This window comes from Chiloscyllium plagiosum, chromosome 16 (genome assembly GCF_004010195.1).
Source record: "Chiloscyllium plagiosum isolate BGI_BamShark_2017 chromosome 16, ASM401019v2, whole genome shotgun sequence".
In the NCBI taxonomy this organism is placed as follows: Eukaryota; Metazoa; Chordata; class Chondrichthyes; order Orectolobiformes; family Hemiscylliidae; genus Chiloscyllium; species Chiloscyllium plagiosum.
This window is the reverse complement of record NC_057725.1, coordinates 14,935,238-14,952,303: the sequence shown is the minus strand read 5'-3', so window position 1 is coordinate 14,952,303 and position 17,066 is coordinate 14,935,238. Positions and strand designations below refer to the sequence as shown.

At 41.4% G+C, this 17,066-nt stretch overlaps 1 protein-coding gene across 3 annotated transcripts in view; it reads left to right on the top strand.

Moving 5' to 3' along the window:
• The first annotated feature begins 218 nt into the window (after positions 1–218).
• ttc17 (tetratricopeptide repeat domain 17) overlaps positions 219–17,066 on the top strand; it is a 95,199-nt gene continuing 78,351 nt past the window's right edge. For 2 of the 3 annotated variants that reach the window (XM_043705479.1, XM_043705477.1), the window contains exon 1: positions 220–404. In XM_043705479.1, the coding sequence (XP_043561414.1) occupies positions 258–404 (147 nt within the window). In that variant the 5' untranslated portion in view covers positions 220–257. Of the gene's footprint in view, positions 405–17,066 lie in introns of all 3 variants that reach the window. The other variant, XM_043705478.1, reaches the window with a different exon arrangement.

Here is a 17,066-nt window from a genome sequence, read left to right as displayed (position 1 = left end):
GCATCTTGCCTTTATGTACAGTGTGCCAGGATGACCGGTGGCCATATTTATGAGGGGCATCTTGCCCTTATGTACAGTGTGCTGGGATGACCGGTGGCCATATTTGTGAGGGGCATTTTGCCCATTGTGCGCGGCCCGGTTGCATGCCCTGCACAATGATGGCGGCCTTTCCTGAGTTTGCCGCGCGCCCCCCCCCCCGCTGTGTCACGTGTTTCCGGTCGGTGGGCCGGGTGAAGGTAGGGCGGTTGGAATTGAAGATGGCGGCGCGGAGTCAGGGCGCAGTCGGCAGTGGTGGTGGGCACTGCCACTCCCGCCTCCTTCTGGCCGTCTTCCTCAGCGCTCTGAGGAGTTCGCTGGGCACGACGCACTGGATTGTGACCGAGGACGGAAAGATTCAGCAGCAGGTACGGGCCGGCGGCTGACGGTGCGTGAGGGGAATGAGTGTCCCTCTCCGTGATTTCTCTGTCGTTGTCTCTCTCCCACACGCACACACACTCTCTGAGCTGCTGCTGAGGCAGGCCGAGCCGGTGCTGGACAAGTTCGTGTGTGTTTTTTTTGACGAAGCGGGCCTGCACTTGGCACCGTGGAGGTGAGAGGCCATTTCGCCGTGTCACCTGTGCGGTGCCTTGTTGCTGTTCCCCCCCTCCCTGCCCACTGGGCGGTTTCACTTGCTCATCGAAACCTGTGGTGAAAACCCTCATGATTTGTGAGTGACTCCGGCCTCCACTGTGCCCACCCCCGTGACTGAAGAGCAGGGTGGCATGGGCGCCCACCGAACTGGCCCTTCCTTTATCTTAATAACAAAAAAAAACCCAAAGAATTGCGGATGCTGGAAAGCAGAAACTGCTGGAAAAGCTCAGCGGGTCCGGCAGCTTCTGTGGAGAGAAATCAGAGTTAACATCGAGTGACCCTTCCTCAGAACTTCTGGGTTTTTTTTTCTTTCTTCAGCTTGTAGTTCTTGCCCACATCTGGGTATGTCACATGCAATGTGCCATCACGCGATTTCAAATCAACATTCTCTGCAGCTTAGAAGAACGTGGGGAGTAGATGCATGGTAACATGAGGGTTCACCTCTAAGCGACACACCACCCCCAACTTGGAAATATACTGTTGCCAGGGGAAATCAGAACTTACTTCCTCCCACTCTATGGACATACCTGCTGCATCAAAACTGCAACAATTCAGGGTGGCTCATTACCATATTCGAGGGCAGTTTGGGATAACATTATTCCTGTGTGTTTAGATTAGATTAGATTACATACAGTGTGGAAACAGGCCCTTCGGCCCAACAGGTCCACACCGCCCCGCCGAAGCGCAACCCACCCATACCCCTACATTTACCCCTTACCTAACACTACGGGCAATTTAGCATGGCCAATTCACCTGACCTGCACATCTTTGGACTGTGGGAGGAAACCGGAGCACTTGGAGGAAACCCACGCAGACACAGGGAGAACGTGCAAACTCCACACAGTCAGTCGCCTGAGGCGGGAATTGAACCCAGGTCTCTGGCGCTGTGAGGCAGCAGTGCTAACTACTGTGCCACCGTGGCGCCCACAAATTTCAGCTTGTTGCCAGATTAGTTGTAGTGATTTCCCCAGAGAGGTGATCTGTCATGTAGACCTGTTTTGAGTGGTCATTGTATCATTTGCATTGAGCACCTTGATATGGTTTGCCCTGAGTGATTATGTAGTCACCTTTGTGGGAGACATGGCCTGCCCCTCTAAATACTGTGTCCTGGAGGGTGGTCTCTGTATTAATGAGTGTAGCATGACTAATGACCACATTGCTTGAGTGTTTGTCTAGTCATCACTTAGCTGTCAATGATTCACATCAGAAGCAATTCAAGCTTATGAATTTACACTGAATAAGTGAAGAGACACTCACTTTTTGCTTGTGTTGTCTTCCAGACAACGGCTGAATCTCTCTATTCTGCTGATCAAAATGTGGCATTGGTACTTTTGATTTCAGAAAGTCATGATGCAATTAAAACTCCAACTGCCATTATTTATGCACTGTGCTCCAGAATGCTGTTGTTTTAAAAGAAAATCACATTCTACATTTGTGTTTAGTTTCAGATTATATGACATAGAAGCAGAAGCAGGTCATTCAGCCTGTCAACCTGTTGGAACAATGCTGTGCAACCTGAAAAGATTTACAAGGATGTTGTCAGGGTTGGAGGATTTGAGCGATAGGAAGAGGTTGAATCAGCTGGGGCTGTTTTCCCTGGAGGGTTGGAGGCTAAAGGGTGACTTATAGAGGTTTATAAAATCATGAGGGGCATGGGTAGGATAAATAGACAAAGTCTTTTCCCTGGGGTTGGGGAGTCCAGAAGTAGAGGGCATAGGTTTAGGGTGAGAGGGGAAAGATATAAAAGAGACCTAAAGGACAACTCTTTCACGCGGTGGGTGGTACGTGTATGCAATGAGCTGCTAGAGGAAGTGGTGGAGGCTAGTACAATTGCAACATTTAAAAGGCAATTATATGGGTATATGAATAGGAAGGGTTTTGGAGGATTATTGGCTGGGTGCTGCGATATGTGGTGGCATGGACGAGTTGGACTGAAGGGTCTGTTTCTGTGTTGTATGTCTCTATGACTCTGTAAGTCTTCTCTGCCATTCAGTGAGATTATAGCCAATCTGACAGTCTTCAACTCCACCTTCCTGCCTTTTCCCATAACTTTTGATTCAAAATCTGTCTACCTTAACTTTGACTAGTACTTAACAGTCCAACCTCTACAGCTGTCTGAGTTAAAGACTTCCGCGGATTCATTACCCTCTGAAAGAAGAAATTCTGCCTCATTTATTTTCAGGAGATGACTGCTTTTTCTGAGATTATGCCTTCTGATCCTACACTCTCCCAAAACAAGCTACAACCTTTCTATTAGGAGAAAGTGAGGACTACAGATGCTGGAGATCAGAGCTGAAAATGTGTTGCTGGAAAAGCACAGCAGGTCAGGCAGCATCCTGAAGAAAGGCTCATGCCCGAAACGTTGATTTTCCTGCTCCTTGGATGCTGCCTGACCTGCTGCGCTTTTCCAGCAACACACTTTCAGCTACAACCTTCCTACACATACCCTGTCGAGTTCCCAAAGAAGTAGTTTAACAGGATTTAACAATTTCCATATGTAAATGTAAAATCTACATTAGAGTTACTTCAGTGAATTTATCTAGGCTTGGCATGCATAATTTAAGGTAGTCAGAAAAAATGCTTGATAAGTATCTGCTTTGCATGCAACCTACTGAGTAACTGACCCTCTAAGAGTCAGTATTAAGTCTGATGCATGGTAAGTATGTTTGATGTATTTTAGCTGAAGTATGAAAGTCCTATGGTAAATGTGATTTGATACACCTTGGAAGCAGTAACAAAATAGGTAATCAATGAATGGCAGGACACTAGGAAACCCCAAGGGATCTTGAGTGCCTGTCCACAGATCCCTGAAGACGACAAGACGGGTTAGTTAAGATATATGGCACAGTTGCCTTTATCAGTCATGAGAGCAAGGAGGTGATGGTGGAACTGTGCAGAACTTTGGTTAGGCCTCAACTGCAGTTCTGTATGCGTTTCTGATCGCAGTTAGAAAGGACGAATGTGATTGCCCTGGAGGGTGTACAGAGGAGATTCACAGGGTGCTGCTTGGAATGGAACAGTTTAGATAAGGATGGCTGGACAAGATCAGGTTGTTGACTTTGGAGCAGAGGAAGCTGAGAGAGGACTGGATTGAGGGGCATAGCTAGGCTAGATAAAAGGCAGCTGTTCCCCTTAGTTGAAGGATCAGTCACAAGAGGACATAATTCCAATTTGAAAGGCAGGAGGTTCAGGGGAATTTGAGGAAAAATCTTCACCCACAGACTGCTGGAAATCTGGACGTTTTGGAGGGTCATAGAGGCGGGAAACCTCAACCTTTTTAAAAAAAAATACTTGGATGAGCACTTGAAATATCAAAACATTTAAAGCTATGGGCCAAATGCTGGAAAGTGGGACTACTGTAGATTTAGAGTAGTTACTTTGTTGATGCAAACTCGATGGATCAAAGGGCTTCTTCTGTACTGTGTGATTCCAAGGTGTGGATTGACCTTAATCTAATCAATTATGAAAATGCTTGTTTTTGTGTTGGTAAATCAGAGACATCTCAACAAATGTTTTGTGTGAGGTAGTTTTTGAAATACAATGCAAGAAGTTGAAGTGTCACACGTAGATATCTTTTTGATACTATAATACTATGGTATTTGGATTTTCTGTGACAGGTTGACCTTCGTTATAGAGATCAACTTGCAGAAAAGCACACTGAAGCATTTCAGTTTCTTTTCCAGTACCTCTCCATGGAACAAAAGAGTTGTTCAAATAGGAAAATAATTTTTGTACGGTATCAACCAAGGAACAATATAAAATTGATATAACTGCTTTTTTCTTTATCTTTTAAAACTGTCAATTTCTAAACTCAGTTTCCTAAAATCTTGTTGAAAAGTGCTGAGTTGTTCCTGGCAAAATAGTCAATAGCTATTACAATTTGATTTGGCATGGGGCAATTTCAGATGTTTTTAACATTTATTAGCATAACGTAAAACCTAGACTTGGTGACAAATTCACAAATTTCTGCATGTTGAGAAATGAACTTTTAATTGTAGTGGGAAACTTAATCAATTAAAAATGTCATAGTTTCACCTTGTATTGGAATTGATGGCCTCAATAGGAGCACCTTTTTGATTGCACCCTTTTGTAATATTGTCTGTAAACTAGCAACCTATATGACCTGTGATTGATAACCTTGCAAGTTTGGTGAAAGTAAGTTGTGCACATTGACTGGAGCTTAAACCATGCTGGAGTAATATCCAACGTCATTGCTTGGGTGGTAACCTGACACACTGAGTCACTACTTGAAAAGTAAATGGATTTTACATTCCATAGTGGAATTAGAATCAATGGGCTTCAAAAATTAGTGACACATACATTTCACCAGCTTACCCCCCAGACAGTAAAGCAGAAATAGTTCTTTGTCCCAAAACTATCTGGTCCTTATTCACAATTGCTCAGTATGTTAAAATATTGTGAGCCATTTGAAGTTGTAAGAAATCAAATGTATTTTACCTGTACCTTTGCATATTGAAATAATCTGATTTTAACCTGAAATAAATCTAATTAAATGGTTAAATTTTACACTTAAAAGGACTAAAAACAAATACTCAATTCAGATCTTTTCCTGCAGCCTTTTATTTTCTCACTCTGAACAGAATTATTCATAACTTGTATTTTTGAACTGATTTTTCAGCCAGTATTTAAGTGGGTTGAATTCTGATTACCTTTGGAAATATGTACTGCAAATTTATCATTTATACCGAAATATAAATGTAAGATAAGGGCAGCATGGTGGCTCACTGGTTAGCACTACTGCCTTAGAGCACCAGGGACCCGGGTTCAATGCCATCTCGGGTGACTGTGTAGAGTTTGCACATTCTCCATGTGTTTGTGTGGGTTTCTTCTGGGTTCTACGGCTTCCTCCCACAGTCCAAAGATGTAAGGTTAGGTGGCTTGGCTGTGCTAAATTGCCCATAGTGTCCATGGATGTGCAGGCTCGGTGGATCAGCCATGAGAAATGGAGGGTAACAAAGAGAGGGTCAAAGGTGGGTTGAATAGCCTTCTTCCACACTAGGGATTATATGATTCTATAAAGATCATTTCAACGTAGGCAAAGCACAGTACAATGCTGATATAGGCAATGTTAAGTAACAGTACGATCCAGTCCTAATTTCAATCTGACAAAATGACTAAGTGTACAAATGTGGCTGGCACAATATCTTTATCTGCAAGATCAATGGCTTGAACTTTCTAATAGTATGTCTTTTTGTGTTGGTTAACTTTAGCTTCTCAATGTCTGAACGTACCAAAGGGAAAACTTGATGGTCTCACAACCTTTTTATGCAAAATTTAATAAAATGAATGTTAAGTTGAATTGAGCTACCTAAATTAGTTTTGCAAAGCAGAGAAGTTTGACTTTATTTTGCATTCCAGTACCAAATTTAACTTCTTAATATTTATGAAATTTCTTGGCAATTTTGCTAGTGCAAGATCTTGACACAACTGTTCACAGAATCCAGCTCGGGGGAAAAAATACTTTTTTTTTATTTGAACAAACCAGATTCTATGCGTAACAAATGCTCATTGATATTGACTCATAAAGTATTTCGTGGCCCAACTTTGTAAGCGGCACAAAATGCTGGCTGCAGAGATTTAACAGGTTCTCGAGTGTAGGTTTCCCCTTTTCTAATGCCAGTTCAATTCGCTACAATTACAATGGATCTATGATGTCCAAAAACACAGCAGCAACAGACTGTTTGAAGCTTTCATACTGATTGTGAGGCAGGACATGAAATACAGAAAGTTGAAACCCTTGTACAGAATGCAAAGTAAAGATTGGAAAATAATATGGGATTATAGATGAAAAATATCAGAACAAAATCTTTAAAATTACATGTTAAGTTTTAAGTCTTCTTAGGGAGTGAGATTTCAGCTTGTAAAATTCATTTTACAGCACTGAGAGGTTGTTCAGTAATTAAACTTTATATGCTGGTTCAAAATTCAGTTACTCCTGTATTGAACAGGCCATAACATTTTCATTGGTTTTTGCAAAGCAATTCGGTCAGTAGTAGAGGTTCACAATGAATCAATGATTTCAAGACAGCAACAGTATATCCTGGAGAGGAGCAAGCTATTGCTGACAGCAACTTTAAAATTCCACATTTCATATGTGAGTGCCAGAAGTTGCTGTAAGCATTGTGCAGTAACATCAGCAAGTACTGTTACCACCATTATTACTACCCAAAATTTCAAGCAAAACAATGGCCGGCATCGAAAATCTTTAATTTGTAAGACTAAAAATAAATGTTGGAAGATTTTTAGTAAAGCTGATTTTTTAAAGTGAATATGTTTAGTATATGTCTCCCACTCTATTTATTCAGTGCACTTACATGGTTTAGAGTAATCTGACTTACTTTTGTGATTCTGCCAGTTTAGATAGTTGCTTGGCAGTGCAAGTATACATTGAACTGATTTGCCTTCTGAGTGTTTTTTCCAAACCTGATTGGAAGCAGCTGGTCTTACAAATTAAAGATTTTTGATGCCGGCCATTGTTTTGCTTGAAATTTTGGGTAGTAATAATGGTGGTAACAGTACTTGCTGATGTTACTGCACAATGCTGACAGCAACTTCTGGGCCACCCGGACGAACCAACCCAACCAACCTGTAGCACAGCATTTCAACTCCCCCCTCTCCGCCTCCACCCTACTTCGACCTATCACCCTCACCTTGACCTCTTTCCACCTATCACATTTCCAACTCCCCTCCTCCAAGTCCCTCCTCCCTACCTTTTATCTTCTCCTGCTGAACACTCTGCTCATTCCTGGGGAAGGGCCTGTGCCCGAAACGTCGAATCTCCTGTTCCCTGGATGCTGCCTGACCTGCTGTGCTGTTCCAGCAATAAAGTTTCAACCTGGAAGCAGCTGGTTGCCAATTATCACTAATCTTTGACTAAATAGCTGAGATTATATCATAGTTGAAAAAATTTTAGGCTGAATTAAATGTTCTCTCATGCTAATATATACGTTAATATGTAAATCTGCACTCTTAACATTACAAATTACAGAGGAACAACACTGGCATCTACTAAACAATGTGGAAATTTGCCTGGTCATGTTCTGTTTCCAAAAAGCAGGACAGGTCTAATGCAACCACTTGCAACCCTCTCTGTCTACTGTTGTTCAGCAGCAAAGGTAATCAACAGTGCTATCAAGTGACATTGGCAAAAGGATAATCAGTGTGGGTTCTGTCAGATCATTTGGCTTCGGGCCTCATTATGGCCTTAGTCGAACGTGGACAAAAGGGCTAAACTCCAAGTCAGCGCATTTGCAATTTGGTTAGGAAGATGGTTATAGGTTTTGGAGGTCATCGTCATCTACTTCATCAATGATTTTTCTTTTGCAAAATGTTCACTACCCACTACGGCAAGAATTGCTCAAGATTTTCTTTTTCCCAGAATTTGCACCACCAAAGTAACAAGCAATGACTGTCTCCAACAAGCAAGAATCTAACCATCGCGCTTTAATGTTCAATGACATTACCAAAATTAAATCCCCACGATCAAAGTCTTGGGCATTGCCATTATACTGGTCCAGTCAAATAAATGCTGTGCCTACAAGAACAGGTCAGAGGTTAGGAATTCTGCAGCAAGCAACTCACCTTTGTCACCCTAATGAAATATTCTCCACTTGCTTGGATTGGTTGTAGCTTCAACACTCAAAACAAAACTTTTATCATCCAGAACCAATTGATTCGGATCCCATCCACCAATTCAACGTTCACTCCATTCAGATCCCATCCACCAATTCAACGTTCACTCCCTTCATCATTGACATGATGTACAATGCAAGATTCCTTTAGGAGCACCTTGCAAACCTGTGTCCTTACTACCTAGGGGGAAGAGGACAGCAGGTGAATGGGAATACAATGACATTGCTATTCCTTCACTGTTGCTGGGTCAAAAATCTAGACCTCCCTTCCTCATAGCTTTGTCATAGACAGAGGTGGTATAAGACGAGCCCACACTTGCAGAACTCTAAACAAAAATATGTGCTGTTTAGATGTGTTAACGCTTGCTGAACAATCCCAGCTATACTAGCAACAAGTTTACAGTTAGCAGTGAAGTTTTGAAGCTTGTAGTGTGGCTCATTTCACTTGCTAGCAGTGACATACATTCACTGAGCCGTTCTCTAGAAACAAAAGGAATGTGTTCAAGCTTTGTCTTTGTTCTTGAATTATCGTGGAGCCTATAATTCCACTTTACTCACACCACATCATTCGGTTCACTTGACAGCTAGTGGTATTTCTCCTGTGGTAGAAATAGTTGTATCTGTATGAAATTTGGTAATCTTGTGTTGTCCTGTTGAGTGTGAGATGAAAGGCTTTGGAAACATATCTGTCTTCATAAAGTTCTGTCTTTCAAAGACACTTTGTAAAAGAAAAGGAAGGCAGGTATCTCCTGTCTCCTAGCCAATGTTTATTCCTCTATCAATATCATATTTTTAAAAAAAATTATCTGATCATTACTGCTTTGCTGTTATGGGAGTTTGCTATGTCCAGTTAAGTGTTTTGCATTTTCTACTTTGAAACTTGATTAAACTTCAAAAATGAATGATTTAGCTGTAAATTACTTTGAAATATCCGGTGCTCCAGAAAGACACCATATCGGTGCAAATGTTATATCTCAATCTGCACTATCAGAAACAAGTTTTTTGATTGTAATTACTATTTATAGGACAGTGTTGTGCAATAATTGGTGAGTGTGTTTCCCCAGGTTGCAACAGTGACAGCACATCCAAAGGAAGTCCTGTACATGCTCTTTTCAAAGTCAGCCCTCCAATGTTTGGCCGAAAACATTGACCTCAAATTGCAGAAATATATATGATAAACTCTTAAGTGCTTTGAGGGTATTGAGGTCTAGCTGAATGCAAGTTATTCCATACTCTGGATTTATAATGCTGTTTTAAAATGAAGTGAAAAGACTAAACATATTTGTAGTGTTGAACAACGCATTTTGTTGATGTTCTTGTTAAAATACCTTGCCCTTCCAGGCTAAGCTAAGTAGACTGGGCACTTTTCAGGGCCAGGAGTCATGTTGAGTTGTTTAGGAGTTTGCACAGTACACAGCAAAAAACCTGATCGGGGTAGCCACTGAATGGCTTTGTTGTGCCTATTTTCACATCAAATTTGCACAGTGAACAAATAGCTCGAATCTTATTTACAAAGTTGCCATTAGCCAGTCTTACTATGAAACAATAGGAATCCCAATATGTTTATTGACCAGTGAAGGTGAGTTTGCAGAAGGGGAGACATGAGTAGAGTGCCCTTGCCTGACTTTTGAATAGGTCATTGAGTGCAGATAGCTCACTTGACTTCCATGTTAAATGTGAATTTGAACATGACCTGGAGCCCATGAAGATAAACAAGTGAGGATCCAAGCACGGGGAACAGATTATCTTCATATCAGAAATAGGCAAATAATACGAAGTTGAGTGTTATTCCTTCAAAAACACACTTCTCATAGAAGCCAACAAAGACACTTGTGGCATCTGGGCCTATTAGGGACCAAATGACAAAACCATGTATTTGGGCATTCTTGATATTGTTAAAGCTGAATTCATAAGTTCAATGAATACTGATTCACGCAGTAATGTGGGGGATCTAGATTACCATGCTGCACTGATGTCTATGCCTTTCTTGAGTGTTACGTTGGTGAATAGGCTAGTAATGTCAAATGAGTACATGGATTCTGCTTGCTCAAAACCAATTGTAGCAATTTATCCAACCATTTGTCCAGTTCACATTGTGCAAAACTAGCTATAACTAAAATTGGGCATAAAGTGACAAACATTTGTACATCTTGAGCAGCTTATGTATGTGGATGCAGTGAGCTATGAGTATGACCCTATTGTATATAAATGCTGAGCTCAAGCACAAGTCCTGTAAACTATTTCTGAGCTTGCTTTAGAGTAAGGCTTGTCCATTTATGCTAAGCAAGAGGTCTGATCAATACACATTTGGACCTGTCATATTAAGAATAGCATGTACTTTGTTGATATAGCCATGCTAATTAAGGACGACTATTCCAGTCCCTTTGTCAGGGTTACTGATTCAAATGTCTAGGTTTGCTTTTGCCCTCTCAATGCTGTATTCTTGTTGGGTATGAACATCAGACAAGTAGTTGAAAGTCTGAAAGTATCCATACACTAGATCAGCTGGCCGTGTCTTCCAAGGATTCACTACCTTCAGTGGACACTGATTTTGTTGCCTTACAAGAGATGAGTTCAAAGTTTCTTCTTGATAAGATGAAAGATGAACACTCGCCAAAATTTAAATCATGCGCAAGAACAAACTCCTTTTAGACAGTACAGAGCCTGAAAAATATACTGCATGTTTGGTGACATTGTTAATTACATTAGCAATGTGCCTCCACTTAATTGAGTTTGCATCCAGACATATTTTGAACAGGTCCTGTTTATGGTGTAATCATCGATTGAAACAATATAATGGCTTAAATGGACCAAATCAAAAACTGGAAGAAATTTCTTTGTCAATATAGTTGAGAATACTGCAAACCTACATCCACAGATCATTTTGCTCCATAGGATTGATACAGTTCCATGCATTGCAAAATTGGCCTTATCGGCAACCTCGTTATTAGCACCGAAACCATTTGTGCATTGTGCAAACTTAATGCTAAAATAGGATACATCAGAGCCATCCTGCAGGATAATGGCTACCCTCAGCAGATCATTTCTCTCTATATATTGTGTAAACTCCTGAATGGTTCTAAGTGAGCCACTCTTAGTCCTGAATAAAATGCATGTTCTCAAGTTTAAGGGTACTGTATCTCCAGAGTTTGAGCAGCAGGATGTTTCCCACACTGCTACAATGCATTAGCAATGTGAGTAGTATTCAATGCTAACATTGTTGCTGCCTTCAAACTGCCTGTCACACAAATGAGTAATGTGGTATATGAATTTAGTGCTGGTGAGATGTCAGTTACATATACTAGTCTTTGAGAGATACAGCTTATCAAATCAAATAGCTATCTCTTCAGCTGTTCACAATAAGCAAGGTACTGACATTTTTCTAACTAGCCCTCGCTGGCAAAATTTGAAAGAAAGCAAGCAAGTTAATGTCCATGTCTTATCAATCTTTGCATGTGTCAGTTTGTGAAGGGTGTATTTAGGAAGATGTAGAGTTATAAGTTAGCAATACGTATTTCGAATTGTCGTTGAAAGATAATTCGTTTGGAATAATATTTCCTTAAGTATGGAAATCGTTCTCATTGAATCTGAGATATCCAATCAAGTAAATTGGAGACTTTAGATAGTTTGATATGTATGATGTATCCCTGAATTGTTGGACCTGATTTTCAGCACACTAACCCTGGTGACAAAATTTGAATTATGGCTGGGATGTTATAACAAAAGCAATAGGAGATTGGGTATGAAGTTATTAAGTGATAAAGGAGCAAAAAGGAAGTAAAACAGGTCTTATGCTACAAGAAAGATAAGATGGCATTAGAAACTGCTTAAACCTTCCTGCAGGTGAAAGAAAAACCCCTGACGAACTTTAACAAGAATCCAAAAGCCAGGTTGATTGAATTAACACACAAATTAGACGTGGAATTGCCTGCCAAATCTAAAAAGGAAGAAATAACTGAAGACCACGTGCAGCATTGGGCTTGATTAGATTAGATTGCTTACAGTGTGGAAACAGGCCCTTCGGCCCAACAAGTCCACACCGACCTGCCGAAGCGCAACCCACCCATTCCCCTACATTTACCCCTTCACCTAACACTACGAGCAATTTAGCATGACCAATTTACCTGACCTGCACATCTTTAGACTGTGGGAGGAAACCGGAGCACCTGGGGGAAACCCACGCAGGCAATGGCAGAATGTGCAAACTCCACACAGTCAGTTGCCTGAGGCGGGAATTGAACCCGGGTCTCTGGCGCTGTGAGGCAGCAGTGCTAACCACTGTGCCGCCGCTTGATGGAAACAATGGATGGAAATAGAACTAAAAGATTGGAATTTGAGGAAAGGGCACCAGAAAGAGAATTTAAGAGCATGGAATTGCAGATGCAAAGGAGAGAGGGAAAAAAAATTAAACTTAGAATGATGCAATTTTTAAAAAAAGTTAATTGTTGATGCAGACTCAAGTGGGAAAATCATAAATCATAATCCAAAATCCTGTAAGAAAATGTTTAAATTTGTACTGACCCTGCCAAACGTTGAGGCAAAAGCCATGAAGGCATTGGGTATAAGTTTGCTCGCTGAGCTGGAAGGTTCATTTTCAGACATTTTGTCACCATACTAGGGAACATCAGTGAGCCTCCAGATGAAGCATTGGTGGTATGGCCTACGTTTTCTTTGTGTTTAGGTTTCCTTGGGTTGGTGATGTCATTTCCTGTTCTTTCAGGGTGTGGTAAATGGGATCCAAGTCGATGTGTTTGTTGATAGAGTTCCGTTTGGAATGCCATGCTTCTAGGAATTTTCGCGGGTGTCTCTGTATGGCTTGTCATAGGATGGATGTGTTGTCCCAGTTGAAGTGGTGTCCTTCCTTATCTATATGTGAAGATACTAATGAGACTGGGTCATGTCTTTTTGTGGCTAGTTGATGTTCATGTATCCTGGTGACTAGTTTTCTGCTTGTTTGTCCAATGTAGTGTTTGTTACAGTTCGTGCACGGTATTTTGTAAATGACATTAGTTTTGCTTGTTGTCTGCATAGGGTCTTTCAAGTTCATTAGCTGCTGTTTTAGTGTGTTGATGGGTTTGTGGGTACCATGATGCCAGAAGCAATCATCCCAACATCCAAAAACAAAACTGCATTAGATCATTATTTAAATGAGCCACCACACTCTGCAGCACAGAGGAACTACGAAGCGCAGAGGAAAATCACCTATACGGTGTATTCAAAAAGAACAGGTACCCAATGAACACAGTCCACCAATTTCTCAGCAACAAACCCAAACAAGTAGACAAAACGTATCCAGAAACCTGAGCCACTCTCCCTTACATCAAAGACATCTCAGAAGTGACTGCCAGACTACTCAAATCTCTTGGCATCAAATTGGTATTAAAATTACAAAATCACCACATGACCTTAATCAGAGTCACAGAGATGTATAGCACGGAAACAGACCATTCGGTCGAATTCATCCTTGCTGACCAGTTATCCCAACACATCTAGTCCCACCTGCCATCACCTGGCCCATATCCCTTCAAACCCTTCCCATTTATATACCTATCCAGATGCCTTTTAAATGTTGCAATTGTACTAGCCTCCACCACTTCCTCTGGTAGCTCATTCCATACATGTGCCACCCTCTGCGTGAAAAGGTTGCCCCTCAGGTCTCTTTTCTATCTTCCCCTCTCACCCTGAACCTATGCCCTCTAGTTCTGGACTCCCCCACCCCAGGGAAAAGACTTTGTCTATTTACCCAATCCATGCTCCTCATGATTTTATAAACCTCTATAAGGTCACCCCTCAGCCTCCAACCCTCCAGGGAAAGCAGCCGCAGCTTATTCAACCACTCTCTATAGCTTAGATCCTCCAACCTTGGCAACAACTGTGACACTGTTACTTAAGAAAGGGGCAAAAATTAACCCAGGAAACAACACACCTGTCAGCTTGACAACAAAAGTAGGAAAACTGATGGTGGCTATACTATGAGAAAAGGTAAATATACACTTAAAGAAAAGTAAGTTAACATTATGCAGTCACCACAATTTTCATAAGGGAAGGCCATGTGTGACCAATTTAGTTGAGTTCTTTGATGATGTGACACAGGCAGTCGATGAGGAGCATTTGTTTTATTCACACATGGGATGTGGCCACCTTCAGAGAATCATATATGAGAACCGGACCTTCTGTTTCTGCACTCCCCTAAAAGTTGGGGAATACAGACACACTGGTGTCTCTGGCCAGGTCAGCATTTATTGCTCAGAGGGCAATTAAAAGTCAGACACATCGCTGTGGGTTTGGAGTCGTGATGATGACAGATTTCCTTCCATGAAGGACATTAGTAAAGTAGATGGGTTTTTCCAACAATTGACATTGGTTTTGTGGTCATCCTTAGACCCTTAATTCCAGATTCTTTATTGATGTCAAATTCCACCATCTACCATGGCAGGATTTGAACCCAAGTCCCCAGACCATTAGCTGAGTTTCTGGATAAGCAGTCTAGTTATAATACCATGTGGCCATTGCCTCTCCATTGCTGTGGATCTCATACATCTGGACTTCCAGAAAGCTTTTGATACGATGCCAAATGGCAGGTTGCTTAGCAAATCAGAGCTGTTTCGGGATTGATGGATCCGTGGCATCATGGATTAAAAGTTGCCTACAAGATTGGAAACATTGTAGGTATAGATGATCATTTCTCAGATTGGAGACAAGTTGAAAATGGTGTTCCCCGGGAATGATGTTGAGACCCTTGCTTTTTCTGCTTTATATAAAATGGTTTTGAGAAGAATGTTGAGAGCAAAGTCTTTAAATTTGCAGATGATACTAAGCAAGGGAGAATAGGGGATTGTCAGGATGATGCTGATCGACCTCAGAAACAAGTTCACCAAATGAATTTCAATACAGAGAAATGTGAGCGATTGCATTTTGATAGAAGAAACATGTAGAGACAATACAAGCTCAATGGTACAACTTTTAGAGGAGTACAGGAGCAGAAGGTCCGTGTTCTGGCATATGATTCTCTAAAGGTGGCCAGGCAAATTGAAACAGCTTAAACGATTCTTGGGCTTATGAATAAAGGCATAGAACATAAAGCAAGGAAGTCATGCTACGCCTCTACAAATCATTGATTTGACCACATTTGGAGTCTTGTGTTCAGTTTCTGGGCACCTTATTTAGGGAAGGATGTTAAAGCTCTGGGGAGAGTTCAAAGGAGATTTGCTAGAATGAGGGATTTTAAATACAAGGAAAGATTAGAGAAATTGGGCTTATTCTCCTTGGAACAGAGAAGACAAAGGGGCGAAGAGGATAATTCAAAGTATTTGGCATGTGTTTATTAATTGTAGCACAGAAAGCAGATCCCAGATTTAACAAGTTGTATGTTTAATTGTGATATAGAACATAGAACAATACAGCGCAGAACAGGCCCTTTGGCCCTTGCTGTTGCGCCGACCTGTGAACTATTCTCAGCTCGTCCCCCTACACTATCCCAAAATCATCCATGTGCTTATCTAAGGATTGTTTAAGTCTCCCTAATGTGGCTGAGTTGACTACATTAGCAAGTAGGGATTTCCACGCCCTTACCACACTCTGCGTAAAGAACCTGCCTCTGATATCTGTCTTAAATCTATCACCCCTCAATTTGTAGTTATGCCCTCTCGTACAAGCTGATTCATCATCTGAGGAAAAAGTCTTTCGCTGTCTACCCTATCTAATCCTCTGATCATCTTGTATGTCTCTATCAAATTTCCCCCCTTAGCCGCCTTCATGCCAATGAGAACAGACCCAAGTCTCTCAACCTTTCCTCATAAGATCTTCCCTCCAGACCAGGCAACATCCTGGTAAATCTCCTCTGCATCTTTTCCAATGCTTCCACATCCTTCCTGTATTGGGGCAACCAGAACTGTACACAATATTCCAAGTGTGGCCACACCAGCGTTTTGTATATTTGCAGCATGATATTGCGATTCCGGAACTCAATCCCTCTACCAATTAAACCAAACACACCGTATGCCTTCTTAACAGCATTATCCACCTGGGTGGCAACTTTCAGGGATCTATGTACATGGACTCCAAGATCCCTCTGCACATCCACATTACCAATCTTTCCATTGACCCAGTACTCTGCCTTCCTGTTATTCTTCCCAAAGTGCATCACCTCACATTTAGCTACATTGAACTCCAGTTGCCACCTCTCAATCCAATTCTGCAGTTTATCCAAGTCCCCCTGCAACCTGTAACATTCTTCCAAACCGTCCACTACTCCACCACTTTAGTGTCGTCTGCAAATTTACTAATCCATCCACCTATGCCTGCATCTAAGTAATTTATAAAAATGACAAACAGCAGTGGTCCCAAAACAGATCCTTGTGGCACACCACTAGTAACTGGACTCCAGGCTGAATATTTTCCATCAACTGCCACTCGCTGCCTTCTTTCAGAAAGCCAATTTCTAATCCAAACTGCTAAATCTCCCTCAATTCCATGCGTCTGCATTTTCTCCATCAGCCTACCATGTGGAACCTTATCAAAGGCTTTACTGAAGTCCATGTATACCACGTCAACTGCTCTACTCTCATCTACATGCTTGGTCACCTTCTCAAAAAACTCAATGAGATTTGTGAGACGCAACCTGCCCTTGGCGAAACCATGTTGACTATCTGAAATCAAATTGTTGCTTGCTAGATGATTATAAATCTTATCTCTTATAATCTTTTCCAAAACCTTTCCTACAACAGAAGCAAGGCTCACTGGTCTATAATAGAAATACATTGTATTCCTGTCCATGCATTATAT